The sequence below is a fragment of the Danio aesculapii genome, chromosome 16, assembly GCF_903798145.1.
Source record: "Danio aesculapii chromosome 16, fDanAes4.1, whole genome shotgun sequence".
Classification (NCBI taxonomy): Eukaryota; Metazoa; Chordata; class Actinopteri; order Cypriniformes; family Danionidae; genus Danio; species Danio aesculapii.
The window spans coordinates 30,726,841-30,742,820 of record NC_079450.1 but is presented as its reverse complement, the minus strand read 5'-3'; the positions used below and the strand labels follow the sequence as shown (position 1 = coordinate 30,742,820).

The 15,980-nt window shown below is 34.9% G+C and overlaps 1 protein-coding gene across 1 annotated transcript; it reads left to right on the top strand.

Moving 5' to 3' along the window:
• fbxo32 (F-box protein 32) lies at positions 1-14,499 on the top strand. The gene is made up of 9 exons (XM_056475492.1): positions 1-259; positions 893-1,002; positions 1,087-1,136; positions 1,217-1,309; positions 5,125-5,218; positions 7,318-7,502; positions 9,964-10,146; positions 12,225-12,368; positions 12,444-14,499. Exons 1-9 carry the CDS (start codon positions 138-140, stop codon positions 12,531-12,533), a joined length of 1,071 nt encoding a protein of 356 aa, XP_056331467.1. The 5' UTR covers positions 1-137; the 3' UTR covers positions 12,534-14,499.
• Positions 14,500-15,980: the final 1,481 nt, after the last annotated feature.

Here is a 15,980-nt window from a genome sequence, read left to right as displayed (position 1 = left end):
GCTGCGCACTTTTATCATCAGAGACGCATTCAGACACAGCAGGATTTAATATTGCGGCGTGAAAAGCACTTTAGCCGTTTCCCAAGTTTAACATTAGCTGGTTTTCTCACGTTGTCGCTGGTTTTCGGTTCTTGACAATGCCGTTTCTTGGACAAGACTGGCGGTCTCCTGGTCAAAGCTGGGTAAAAACAGAGGACGGGTGGAAAAAAACGACGAAAGATGACAACGAGACGAATAACAATGTTTTGGAGCGGAAGAGGTTGGTGTTTAATCTACATTTCAAGCCTTTGTCCTGATATCTTCCGTTGACCAACACTGAGAGCATCATCAAACAAATGGCGTAGTTTACTGCAGGTCGACTCGATCTGCGTCAAATTCAGCAACAGACATTTCTTATAAAATTACTGACAGCAGATTCACTTTACAGTCATGAGACGTTTGTTGCTTAATATTTGTTCAGTCACATTCATGTGTTTATATTTTATCTAGCATTAATTTAATTAATACGTAAATTCTTGATATAATACGTAAATCGCTTGATAACCCATAAAGTGTCATGTTAAGTTTCACTAGAATTTTTCTGAACACATGTATACGTAAGTATATAAATATCTATCTTTATAGATGGTGATGCAGCACTTTGGTTACAGCACTGCAGTAAATAGCTGTGGTAAACGCAAAATGCTTTTGTGTTTACTCATCATCTTTTAATCACCTTGCTATTAATAGTGATCGTAGGACAGGTCATATGCTGGGACTATTTACTGATTCTAGAATGGTTGCTGTAAATGCAGATGAGAAATGACAACATTTGCATGTCATCAACATCCATTACTTGCATAATTTCCCTTTTACATGGTATTAAGCAAAAAGCACTTGTCTTTGTTTTCAGCTACTGCAAGGAAGAGCTTGACAAAGAGAATCTGATCCTCAGCATTAATTATGATGTGGCTGCAAAGAAGCGAAAGAAGGACTTGCTGAACAACAACACAAAAATTCCATGTAAGTGTCATCAGCGTATCTCATGACTTTTTAAGATGTGAGGTGTCTGTTAGTGTAAAAACTCAACTGACTACTTTGTTTCAGACTTTCATAAAGACAAATGGATTTATGTCCATAAAGGGAGCACCAAAGAGGTAAGACCTATTAATGATTTCCTCCTCGGTTTCAGTGTAAACAAACAGTCCACTAACTCCTCTTTGATCATTTCTCACAGCGTCATGGATATTGTACTCTGGGAGAAGCATTCAATCGCTTGGACTTCTGCAGTGCCATCAAGGACACCAGGCGATTTAATTATGTCGTAAGGGTGAGTTTCCGCCTGTCTGTTTATAGCAAGGTGAACGGTGGCAAAAGCCAGGCTCAGTGTATTAAGAAGGAAGGGTTAAGTCTTGTGCTCAGGGTATCTGCTACTGTTTTCATTCTTATCATCACACACCAGACAAGAGGGCCTCTGGCGCTGTTTCATAGCAGATGCACATATGCCTCTGTGTGCATTTTTGCAGTGTTATGGAAATTTGAGTGTAACTGTGTGTAAATAATCACAGCAAAGTTGAGCGGTGTTGTATTTTTCACTTGTAGATGAAGTTAGAAGTGGCTTTGCAGCAAATGTACTATTAGTGAACCTCTTGAGAACAAATATAGTACTTTTGTGATGTTGTAAATCCATTAAAATGGGTGAGAAAACAAATGATAAGAAAGCAACGGTATCATCAGATGCTGTTTACACCAGCTCTGCAGTTCAACTCCCCACATATTTACTCAAATATTAACTCCATAGACTGAACTGAAGAAATTAACTGGAGGAAATTTGCATATGAAAGAGCCCTAAAGCCACACTCACCCATTCAGCAATCTCCACAATTCATGCTATTTTGAAGGCATCATAAAGTTGACACTTCGATTAGATTTAATTTTGATTTCTGTATCTGCTAAATCAATATTTCATGAAGACATATAATCCATATTTAAATATGAATGCTGATAACTGAAACCCTCATACTGACCTATTATAATGAACTACACATTTACATTTGAAAAATCACGCCCATGCATCTGTTTGATTACTTCTACTTGGACCATAAATGGTAAAAAAAAAAAAAAAAAAGTCATGAATGTGAACTAAATTGCACAGAGCACCTAGTACATCTGTAATAGACAGGATCAGCTCATGTGGGCACAACTTGCTATAGACAATAGTTTTGTTTTCGTTTTGTAAGTGTAGCAACTCGAAAGACAGTGACATCTACAGGAGAGTAGGTGAAGTGCAAAGAATATTCCCATCCTCTCAAGGGGAACGTTCTCAAAACAAAACACATTATTCTGAGGAATGTTGGAAACTAGCAGCCGTTGACATCAATGGTAGGAAAAATACTATGGAAGTCAATAGTTGCTGTCCTTCAACATTCTTCAAAATATCTTTTTTGTGCACTACAGAAGAAAGAAACTCAAACATGTTTGTAACAAACTGTTAATGATGAGAGAATTTACATTTTTTAGGTGGACTATCACTTTAAGCAAGCACAAAGTATCATTTCCGAGATTTACACGTTGTTGTTGTTGTTATTAATATTTTAACTCCGCTTTAGTGTTTACCTGCATTTAAGTAAATTTTCCCTTTTCAACTCCAGTAATTTAGCAAAAAACAAGTATCATTTTTAGCCTGATTTTGTTGTAAATCGAAGCCTTTAAACTGAAGTTGGCCATCTGTTCGTTGGTTTAGGGTCACTAATGACTGGATGTTCCTCTTGATTGACTTGTTCCATTGATGAAAGCAAAGGCCAAGAGCAGAAAAACACCGCTCAGTGCGACGGCGAGGTCACTGTCACAAAATGTCCTAACAGACAGCTGAGCTTGAGAAAGCATATGAAACCAGAACGGAAAGTCAAATGACTTCGATGCCCATGATCCCCCCCCCCCCCCCAGAGCCCTTCTCTCTATCTGTCTGCATTGTGACCCTGAATTCTGATCCGATCACTTGACTCCACTGTGCTATAGAGTTAGCTATGACAAGCTTAAGGTGCTGGAGAAATTGGGTCATGAATGCTTGCGTTCACTTCAGGTAAACACAGGATCAAGATCAAGATGTTTACTTGGGACTTTTGGACTTGGGTCACTGAAGTTCACTTGAGCGCTTCATGCATTCATCACTTATTTTTCTCGAAATTTCCAAGTGCTGTTGAGACACAGCAGTGTCAGGTTTATCTTAGTTTGTCTCTTGCTTGTCTGGCCTTGTGCTGGTGCTGCATTAGAGCTCAGTTACAGAGATCGGGTTCAGTAGGGATGGAAAAACAGACCTATATGAGACTACATATGACAAACAAAGACCACTCGTAAATCTGGTAATCTCATAGCATGTCAAATCCCTCTAAGCAATCAGTATGACTTTGTCTTTGATAATGAGCTTCTAACCCATATGAGAAAATACTGTAGTAAGGTATAGGAAAGGCTATGTTTTTTTTTTTTAAATCATATTATAGTGAAGTGTATTATACAATAGTATTTACAATACTTGTTAATGTGTATATAACAGCATACTGTTGTATTAGCTATAGTGAACCGATAAACACTGTAGTATACATAAGTATTTACTTTAGTAAACTGGTGAATTGTAGTGTAATACACCCTATAGTTGTGGAAAAGTACAGCATTGGGTAATTTTTGTTTATATTACTACAGTTGTGTGACCATAGCAACTACAGAATTACATGTTTACAACAACATGTACAATAGTTTTCTATTTTATGGTAAAACACTATAGTATTTACTAGGGCTGTACAATATATTGTTTCAGCATTAATATTGCAATGTGATCATTCGCAATAGTCACATCGAAGTATATGCAATGTATTAATTTTGTATTATAATTTGTCATTTGTTTGTGTTTTTGAGGCCTGTGATGTATAATGATTTTTAAAACATTTAATAATAATAATAATAATTCTTCCATACATTTATACTTTACAGACACATTCTGGAGACACACAAAAGATTTATGTTAAATCTTGAGAGGGTTCAAATAGGTGGCCTTTAATGTAACACTTAGTTTCACTGACTTGATTTATTTCTAAATGGAAAACAAAATGTTACAAACATTATAAAAGAAATGTTCGTTTCTTCAAGTAGCCTAATCGTGAAGTTGTGCTGCTTCATATATTTGTGAAACTGTGATGCAGCTTTTTAACATTTAAAAGTGTCTCAAACAGCTAATAACCATTTTAAAAATGTTTAAAATAAAAAATGTTATTGTTTAAAGAATATTGCTATTCTATTGTTTTTATTATTATTATTAAATAATTACAAAACAATGTTTGATCATCACTGAGTTAGATTTCAAAATGTGCCTGGAAAAACTCCTGAAAAAAAAAAAGTAAATTATATCAAAATAGAAAAACATTGTAGTAAATTATTTACATTTTATTATTTTAACTTATTTGTAACTCCCTTTTTTTTTTCTTTTTTTTTTTTTTTTTTCACAAAATCATAAACAGTTTCAGTTTTCTTCAGTTAAGTTATTAAAAAAAGATTCCGTCAGCAATTATAACCTGAACAGAGCCTCTGTAAATGTAAATAAGAGACATTTTATATTAAATGTTTAAAATCTTCCCAATCCCAAACGTTAATCCTCCTATCATCTGTCATTAGGGTCTCGCTGTGGAGGGTGTGGGGGGCTATAACAATGCTCACATGCTGCTGGGTCGAGTGTGGGTCACTATTGCTCCATGATGCAAATGGTGCTGATATTACATGCCAGTCATGCCAACCTGACCACACAAATATCTGCTCTTGGCTGTCCTAACATCACAATATCAACCTCTATTGTTGTCAAGCTGATTGCATGCATTTAAAACACAAGAAGAGTTACGGTAAAGTTGCACACTCTTTGTTTTACAGTCAGTGAAGCATTTGAAGTAATGCTGCTTATCTGCTTGTGTCTGAACTTTAATAACAGACATAAGCCAGAGTGAATGTGTGAGGTGGGGGGAGAGAGAGAAAGAGAGCGTCCCAATTCTGAGCCCTTTGTTTTTGCCAAGGCTGAAGAGAGTGGAATATAACAGTCTGTAAGTAATGCTGGAGCACACAGTCTCTCAGTCTGACCTCTCAAATTTATGTCTAACATTTCAGCTGCTGGAACTCATCGCCAAGTCCCAACTGCCTTCTCTGAGTGGAGTGGCACAGAAAAACTACATGAACATTCTGGAAAGGGTTGTACAGAAAGGTACGCTTCATTGTTACTATCACACATCTTCAGCACTTCATTTGGAGAACTAATAGACAAAGTTAAACTCCAAGAATGTCGGCTTACATTCCTGGGGCCCTATAAAAAAGATTTTTTTCCCCATTCTACTTCTCTATCAAGTATGGAAGCCCATTCCCACCACGGAATAAAAATAAATAAATAAAATGTAAAAAATATATAAAGTCAGAATTAGGGTGATGCGGTGGCGCAGTGGGTAGCACAATCACCTCAAAGCAAGAAGGTCGCTCGTTCAAGTCTGGGCTGGGTCGGTTGGCATTTCTGTGTGGAGTTTGCATAATCTTCCCATGTTCGCGTGGGTTTCTTCCGGGTGCTCCAGTTTCCCCCACAAGTCCAAAGACATGCGGTATAGGTGAATTGTGTGAGCTAAATTGTCTGTAGTGTATGTGTGTGGATGGATAAATGGATGTTTCCGCAGTGATGAGTTGCGGGTGGAAGGGTTTCTGCTGCGTAAAACATGTGCTGGATAAGTTGGCGTTTCATTCCACTCTGGCGACCCCAGATTTAATAAAGGGACTAACCCGAAAAGAAAATGAATGAATGAATAACGTCAGAATTAATTGAATTGAATTGCGACTTTATAACTCAGAATACAGACTTCATAACTTGCAATTCTGATTTTATAATTTTTTATTTTCTTTTTTTTTTTATCATTCAGTGGCAGAAACGGGCTTCCATAATCAAGTGGTAGAACTATGCCAGATGTTTTTATAATTTTAGAAATGTTTCTAATAGAAATTATATTTTGTATCTCGCATTAAAATAACAATTGTAGTAAAAATGATATAAATTTATTCAACTTTTTTTTTTTTTAACATTAAAAAACATGATTTTTAAGTTAAAATAGGAGTTGATAAATAATTTCTAAAATATTTATATTCACACATTGCTTTAAATCTAGCATTTAAAATTTGTAAAGAAATTTATTTTATTTTTTGATGATGATATAAAAATTATTATTATTATTATTATTATTATTATTATTGAAATTTTTTTTTTTTAATTATTTGACCCTGGACCACAAATCCAGTCTTATGTTGCTTGGTATATATTTGTGGACATACATCATAAAATCCATAGTATGAGTCAATGTTATAGAATTTAGTTTAAATGGAAAACATTAGAATGTTAAGTAAAGATCATCTTTCATGAAGACATTTTGAAAGTTTTAATTCTATAAATGTATGATAACTACGTTTTTAAATCGTAATATGCATTGCTAAGAATTTATCTTTGGACTACTTTTAAAGGAGAATTTTATGAGTATTTTGATATATTTAAACCTTCAAAATATGCCTCATATCTTGGCCAAACATGATCCTCTCCCAACAAACCATACATCACTAGAACAGATGCTGTATAAATCTCAATTTGGTACTCAGGAACATTTTGAATTTAATAAAATAAAATATTTAAATTTATGTAGAATTCATGCGAAATTTGGCTAATTTCATGACACCGTGTTATTCAATAAATATGTTTTCATGATATTTATTCTGCAATTTTGTCTTCGTCTTCATATAGTACCTTATTCTTAATATTTACTCTGACTCTTGTATTGAAAGTGTGTTTTAGATTAGGCTCAAATCTGCCAGAACAGAATATCTGTATATTCTGTTGTCCAAAATCCTTTGCAATAAAATAGTTTTTAGTGAGCTTGGTCAGTCCCTCAGTGGAAATATGGCTTAATGGAAATTTATATAATTGCGTACAGCGAAACAACAAGCCTCACAGAGCAAACAAGAACGTTGGCTGTGTTGTAAACCAAAAGTCATCTCAGCTAAACAAAGGTGCAGGTTGTTTTAGGAAAGCAGATTGCTCACTTGTTGGCTACATTTACCTGGAGCTCTCCTCATTCCTCCGTTTACCATATAAATTAGTGTGCGACGTCTTGATCATAACAGAAAGGTATTTTGTTTTGATGTGTGTTATGAAAGCCTTTGGCATGGACATGAGGTCTCCAGTAACACACACCAGATCCTGTCAACACTGTTGAATCAATTATGTTATGCGTCCTTGAACTTTTACTTAACTAACTAAACATTTGCACTCTTCCGCAGTTCTTGATGATCAGCAAAATGTCCGGCCAATTAAAGAACTTCTGCAGACACTGTATGCGTCTCTGTGCAGTCTGGTTCAGGACATGGGCAAATCTGTGCTGGTGGGCAACATCAACATCTGGGTGCATCGCATGGAGAACATACTGCAGTGGCAGCAGCAGCTAGACAACATTCAGATCAACAGGGTGAGTGTGTGAGTGTTTATGAAGCATAGGTTAATCCAAATGTAAGGTTCTGGTGTCATTTATTCATCCACATGTTGTTTGCTTCTAGTCCAAATATCTACAAGTTATTAAATTTAAGAAGCATTTTCTAGACAAATAAACAGAAATCTGTCTTGTTTTCATAAATAATTAGCAAAAATTAGGCCTTTTTTTGTTTTTTCTCCCCTGTGTTGGCATGCGTTTACTCCATGGCATGCGAATGCTCTGGTTTCCCCCACAGTCCAAAGACATGCGCTATAGTTGAATTGAATAAACTAAGTTGGCTGTAGTGTGTGAATGTGAGAGTGAATGGGTGTTTGCCAGTATTGGGTTGCGGCTGGAAGACCATCCACTGCGTAAAACATATGCTGGAATAGTTGCTGGTTCATTCCACTGTGGCAAGCCCTGATAAATAAAGGACTAAGCTGAAGGAAAATGAATAAATAAATGAATGAATAAATAAGCAAGTTTCCCTTAAAACTAGCAAAAAATCTTATTTCAAAGTGAAAGCAAGTTTATTTTGCTTACCCTATTGGCAGATTATTTAGCTGTTTTTAGTTTTAAGGAAAAATCACTTAATTTTGACATTATTTCTGAAAACAAGTAAATGTGTGTGTATGTGTATATGTATATGTATATTATTTATTATTATTATTATTTTTATTTATTTTTTTATTATTATTTTTTTTTCTCTCTAAAAAATGCTTCTTGATTTAAGTATGTTCAGACATTTGGCCTATAAACAAGACAAAACTTTAAGTAAGAAAAGCTATTTTTCCTGTGGAATGCAAACCTGTAAGATTGACTTATTTTTTTTTAAAGCAACACTGCACTTTTTTTTAGAACTAGACTCGTTTAACAACCCGATCTCCGGGTCTGCAATGATATTTCGCGGTGCTGTTATCTATCTGTGGACTATATTCAAGCACTGCGCAATATCATTGTGCCTGCTGCAGCCATGGTACAGCAGCAACGTTTCTTTATTATTATGCTAAAATTAGATTATAGTTCCTAGTCTTATAGGTCTAGAAAACAGTAACTTGTCAGTCTTAGTACAGTCTTAGTTCCTATTTAAAGTCAAGCTTTAAATAGGAAAACAATTTAAATTGAGCAAGATGCTAATGGCCTAATCTGATTCAGTGATTTATGCTAGGCTACGCTAAAAGTGCCAGACCCAAAGATCTGCTGAATGGATTCAGAAATGGTCAAATTCAACTGTTTAACTCTAGGTAAAATGAGCCTAATTTCCAAAAAAGTGGAGTGATTTTTTTTTTTTTTTTTTTTTTTTTTTTTTTTTTTTTTTAATTCTGGGCAATGATTAAGTAAGGGATAATGTACATTTTGCTGATTGTTTTCACAGAGTAAAGCCTGACAGGCTTATCAAGTAAAGGGCTTTATTTCACAAAAACAACCTGGATGTAGAGCACCTTTGTTTAGTTTTGTGGCAAGTCGCCATGTAATAACAACCAGACACAAACCATTGATCTGAGCTGTAATAGTTTAGCAATACATTGAATTTAAGAAAAACCTAAAGTCACAAAAATATCTGAATGCAGACTAATCTAACCTACTTGTTATTCCTTCACAAAATAGTGCCAAATGGTCAAGAACAGTGGTGTGAAAGATATAAATATGGAAATGAATTTTATAAAATATTTATTTTCGCGTATTGCTTCAAACATAGCATTTATTCGATGATGATGGTGATGAAAATAATAATTCAATATAAATGTAAAATAAACATTTTTCATAAATAATAAAGTATTTTACCATGGACCACAAATTCACTCTTAGGATATATATATATTCGTGGACATGCATAACAAAATGCATTGTATGAGCCAAAAGTATAGATTTGTTTTAACCATTCATTAGAATGTTAAGTACAGGTCATCTTTCATGATAACATTTTATAAAGACATTTTATGAAGACATTGTAAAAACTGAATTTTTGGTTTGTAATGTGCCTTGCTAAGAAATTAAATTGACAACTTTTAAAGGAGATTTTCTCAGTATTTTAATATATTAACATATATTAAAGAACAGAGGCGTGAAAGAGAAGCATATATATATGGATATGAATGTATTCTCTGATGGTCAAGATTATTCTTAGCACTTAGATGAGCCTGTGTTATTAGTGTATGTGGTTGTTATCTGTAACATATATACATATAAAAATGTAAATAAAAAATCATACCTTTGGAACGTTATTGCAGAACATTTTGACTGTTTTAAAACCTTGACATTTCCAAACCGCGGTATACCTTGAAAACGGTTATGGTCCCATGCCTAGTGTATACTATGTATATTTTACATATGAGGATATATTTGTGAAAATCTTTATTTTTATTAATATTTATATTTGCATAGTTTAGCAAACAAGTTCCTTAAAATTGTTCAGATCATGAATGTAAACAGAGACCTTCTGCTGTCATTTGTCCAGCCCAAAAACACAGGGATGACATTGCTTGAACTGCCAGTGAGTTTACAGCTGAACATCATGCAGCGCCTCTCAGATGGACGAGATCTGGTCAGTCTGGGTCAAGTGTGTCCTGACCTGAGTGTGTTGACAGAAGATCGGCTGCTCTGGAAAAAACTCTGCCAGTATCACTTCACAGACAGACAGGTATATGATGGTGGCTTTTTAATTTGCAATATCACATTTCATTCAAAACTTACTATGATATCTGAAAGTATCTAATAGATTTTAGTTTTTATAAATGTGTATTCATTAATAGACCTGGATAGTATACTGCAGGGCTATTCAGTTGGTGGGCCACAGGCTGAACTTGGCCCCTGAGGCAACTTCAGCCCTTCAAATAGTGTGACCATCAAAAATAAATTTAGCTCAGTCGACAAACGGCCGCTATAGTTCTGAAGTGTCGTGCATCTGTTCAATACAGCACGAGCTGCAGTTGAAGGCTGCGCAAAGCGTGAGTCACTTGACATTAAGCGAGTGGCGCGGGCAGCCGAAAACATTTGGATATGTTTGTAGAATATAGTTTTTCTGATATCGTTAATAGGGATACAATGATTAGCTGATTTCACTATTAAGACGCTTTAATTCGTCATGGTTAATTAAACTTAAAGGCTTCTCAACATCGCATTAAAGTTCAGAGCGTCTACACCAAGGCTTAAATGCACGCACACTCGATTAACAAAGCAGCAGGCCATTCACATATCACGTCTTTTCTACGTGCAAGTTTTTTTTATTTCCAATGTAAGAATATGCCAATATGCATGCGCAAGCGGAGCGACGCGCTCGCACCTTCCAGGCGCTCCAGCAGAAATTATTTCATGCTTTAGCATAGCTTTCAGTGCAATGTAAACAAAATATATGTTCGGTGAATTATTACCCATTATGTATGTATGAACGCAGATGACAACAACAGTTCATTTAAATACTTAGCTAATATAAATAATTATTCTTCGGACTATAATCGTGCAACCAAAATCTATAATTGTTGCATACCTAATTGTTATGCAGTCAAACATAACATCTAAATGTAAACATGAATATAAAATTAGCCTACTTAAGCAAGACACTGCTTTTGTTGTGCTTTAAATACAACATTTGAGTATGTTTGTAAAAAAAAGCCTATTGTACAAGCACTGAAATTATGTAGTTTCAAAACACAACATATTATTAACATTTTAATGTAAAAAAAAACCAACGTGGGGAGTCTTAAGGAGCAAAAATACAACATATGCTGTCGTGTCATCATTTGGGATGCTTTTCATGAACTGGCCCCCATGACAAACTAATTGAATAGCCCTGGTATACTGCATTTGAGTGATGTGTGCACACTAGAAATATTGATTCTTGTGCAGCTTCTGGGCTTTTTCTTGTTTCCAAACATTATAAGTGACAGAAATTACTGCATTACATTACTCTAACCTTTTTTTAAGGAGTAGTTTACTCAAATTATAATTAGTTTATCATGTAATCACCAAATGCTTCCAAATATTTTGAGTTTTTTCTTTCTGTTGGACATAAAATATATTTAGAAAAATGTTACGATTAGACACTGTGCAAATTAGGATATCGACAGAATATTATTCCTCTGTTCAACAGAAAAAAGAAGCTCCTAAAAGTTCAAAACCACCAAATCAGGTTTGACTAAATTCAGCAGCTCAAGGCACGTGAACAAAAGGGCTAAATTTATTGGTCAACCACTTTTAATGTGGCACATTAAACCAAAATAATGAGCCTAAGGCATTCTTTAGTAATAATAAGCCGTTAATGGTCAGAAGTGAAGTTTCATAAACTAATTTCGAGAGGAGCACGTGATATGATTGAGCACGTCTGGCCACTCATCTGTAATCAGTAATAATCCAATCAGAGTGATCCTAGTTTACTATAAATGGATCATTTTCTCCCTACTGTTTCTATCTTCGTTTGGAAGAATCCCCCCTTCCACCCCATCTCCTCCTTTTCCTCCCTTTTCTAAAGGGGGAGCTCTCGAGACCTACATGATCTCGGATCTCCTGATATGCTTATCGACCGGGCGGGAGCCCTGGGCTCAAATATCTCCGAGCTCAGGGTTCTCTCCCGGGACAGCATGCCAAACCTGCTTTATACGCCAAGCATATCTAAGTGGGAACTCTTGAAATAAAAATAGGTGAAATTCATAACTGTGTGCATGGTTCTTAGCTTTTTGTTCTGCCAGATGATTAAATGTAAAGTTGCCATGTTCCTCACAGATCCGCAAGCGCCTCATGGTTTCAGATAAAGGACAGTTGGAATGGAAAAAGATGTATTTTAAGTTGTGCCGGTGTTACCCTCACAAAGAGCAGTACAGCGACACATTACAGTTCTGCACACACTGCCACATCCTCTTCTGGAAGGTGAGCTTTTGCTTTATTTTTTGGTCACAATTTATAGCCAATTTGTGGCACTAACTGAATTCTTTCTCTCTTCAGGATACAGACCATCCTTGCACTGCCAATAACCCAGAGAGCTGCTGCAAAGCAGTTTCTCCACAGGGTTTCATCAACCTCTTCAAGTTCTAGCGGCGCTGCATTGCTGCCATGATGTACATAGTGTCAATAGTGCAAAGATTCCTGGATGACTTGAGGCAGGGAGAAGATGGCTTGCATTAAAAGCAGGTGCCTATGTTACGATGAGGAGTTTGGAAACTGAATGTACTCAAATATGCACGACGAGAAACCAAAAAGCTGTGTTGGGGAAAACATGCTCTGTTTATTTAAAAAGATTGTTTTATTTATTTAGCATGGATCTTCATTACTCTAAATCCAAGATTAGGAACAAAATACGTGCATAGAAAAAAGTGTCCCTGGTCTCTTCTGTGAATGTAAAATAGGTTTGATATTTGTCAACGCCAGCGATTTCTTTGTTTGAACTTCAGATAGCGTATTGGTGCTTCAGCAAGTGCATGAAATGGGAATGTTTACCAAAATGGCCTTAACACTGGTGTGCAATACTTTTCTAAGTACGTTTCTTTTGTTTGTTTTTCACTTTTTTTATACATTTGATATTTTCAGTGGTTTGCGATTTAAACATGCTTGTTTCTTTTTTAACACAATAAATACAGAAGTATGCTGTAAACAGTTCAGAAGCATAAACTCATCCAACGTGCCTTATTCTCAGCGGTCAAAAACATATTTTGAAAGGTGTTTGAGATTCATTTGCAGATGGTTGTTTCTGAATAGAATGCCTGTATCGTATGTATTCAGATTTATAAGGGAATTGACAAATGAAATATGTATAATAGATGCATTTTACACTATTTAATTTTCTTTTTTACGAGTAATGTCTCTGATTACTTTGTCATTTAGGGTAAAGCACACATCTGACATAAAAATATTAGATGTAAAATATAAATCTGCAGTTTATTTTTTTCCCCTAATTTCTGTTTAGCGGAGAGATTTTTTTTCAACACATTTCTAAACAGAATAGTTTTAATAACTCATCTCTAATAACTGATATATTTTATCTTTGCCATGATGACAGTAAATAATATTTGACTAGATATTTTTCAAGACACTTCTATACAGCTTAAAGTGACATTTAAAGGCTTAACTAGGTTAATAAGGTTAACTAGGCAGGTTAGGGTAATCAGGCAAGTTATTGTATAATGATGGTTTGTTCTGTAGACTGTCGGAAAACAATATAGCTTAAAGGGGCTAATTATTTTGACCTTAATGGGTTTTTTAAAAAATTAAAACTGTTTTTATTCTAGCCAAAATAAAAAAAATTTACTTTGTCCAGAAGAAATAATATTATCAGACATACTGTGAAAATTTCCTTGCTCTGTTAAACAGAAAGCTGCGGTCACACTTGATTTTTTTCCCATAGACTTCCATTCATACGCACGCGAATGCGTCAGACCGGAAACGCAAGGTCATGCGTCAAGTTTCGCAAGTTGGTGCGGTGCAAAGTTCAAGCTTGGTGAACTCTGACCTGCGAAATCGCATCACTTGACTGCGTGAGACCAATCGAGGATTAAAACAGGACCTCTCTGGACAGAAACTTAAAATATTGAGCAATCGTTGGCTTTTTTTGAATGTCTAATTATCTTGTTTAATCCCGCCCCTTTTCGCAGCGCCATACGACAGAATTTCGCACACACAAAGCCCAGTGTGACCGCAGCTTAATTCGGGAAATATTTAAAAAGGAAAAAAATTCAATTATTAGGGGGGATAATAATTCTGACTTCACCTCTAGCTTATGCCAGCATACAAAAACAAAAGTGCTGGTAATGAAATAAATCACATCTGTTATGGTCTTGCAGCATTTTACTGTCATCTCATGTAAAATGTGAGTTGAATATATCTGGTGATGACTCTGGTATTGTCAAACTCTTGTAACCTCTACAAATACTTTGTAATTTTGGGATGTTGTATTTACTTGCAGCAATGCTATGAATCACACAAAGCACTACATGATTGTGCGCTAAAATGTATCTGTTCGTTAGATGGGTTACACAATATTACAACATTAAAATATGAAAATGTGTTCTCGTATGGGTCTTTTAAAAATCATTATAAATATAATATCACAGGGCTGTCGGATGCTTGGTTGTGATTGGTCGATGAAGGATGAATATTATTATTATTTTTTAAAATAAAAGTGGTTTTAGGCAGGTCCTGACTGGATTACTGCACCATATCACACAAATATTTAAATATTAAAGGAAACATTTTTACTAGGGGGTGACACGGTGGCTCAGTGGTTAGCAATGTCGCCTCATAGCAAGAAGGTCTCTGGTTCAAGTCTGGGCGGAGTCAGTTGGCATTTCAGTGTTGAGTTTGCATGTTCTCCCCGTGTTCGCGTGGGTTTCCTCCCACAGTCCAAAGATGTGCTAGTTTATATGTGTGAATGAGAATGTATGGGTGTTTCCTAGTGCTGGGTTGTAGCTGGAAGGGCATCCTCTGTGAATAAAAGGGACTGATGAATAAAGGGACTCAGTCGAAGAAAAATGAATGTTTAGCAAGTCCTGCACATTTTATTTCTTGAAAAGCAATAAAATCCACATCCTCCACATTGGAGAAGTAATCAGGGTTTGGGATGTTAATAAAAGAACATATAAAAGATTTATTTATTTATTAGTATGTGTTATTCATGACCTTTAGCCCCCTTGACAAGAAAAAATAAATAAATGCATTCAAATTCCCCAGTTAAGTGAGAAAATGTAACAACATGCAGCACTAATGGAGCATTCATTAAAGCTGTGGAGACTTTCTGCTTTAGATTTCACAATGTTAGTAGGCTATTATCTAAGTATATGACAAGTGAAAATGAACAGTGACACTGATGTCCATTTCAGTACATTTCACACAATTTTATGCAATTAACATTTTTTTTAATATTTCAAATAAATTCAAAATGGAAGTCATTCTCTTTACATCGGTAAATAAATATTGTAAACAAAGAAAACTATAACACAAAAGTACAGTAAGTCTGCCCACTTCAGCTTTTAAGTGTAATATTTAATAGTTTTTTTTTAAATGTATATATAAATATTTTTATTATTTACACTACCGGTCAAAAGTTTGTGGCAGTTTTTTTTTTTTTTTGAGAAAATTATTTTGTTCATCAAGTAAAATATTAAATGTAATTTTATATTAAATGTAAAACAATTGTTGAATATTAAAACAATAACTGCATGTAGTTTTAAATGAAATTATTAATCCAGTTATTATTGCTTTTATTACTGTTACCATTATTAAAAATAATAACAATAATAATAATTAATATTAGAGTGAAGGATCATGTGACTCTGAAGACTGGAGTAATGAAGGTAATGAAGCTGAAAATTCATCTTTAAAAATCACTGGAATAAATGATTAAATTAAATGATAAACTACTATTGACCAGTTATTTTAGATATTTTATATATTTTTACAATTTGTTCTGTGTTTTTGATGAAAAAATGCAGCCTTGGTGAGCTTATTTTAAAACATTTTAAAATCCTACTGACCGCAAATGTTTCACTT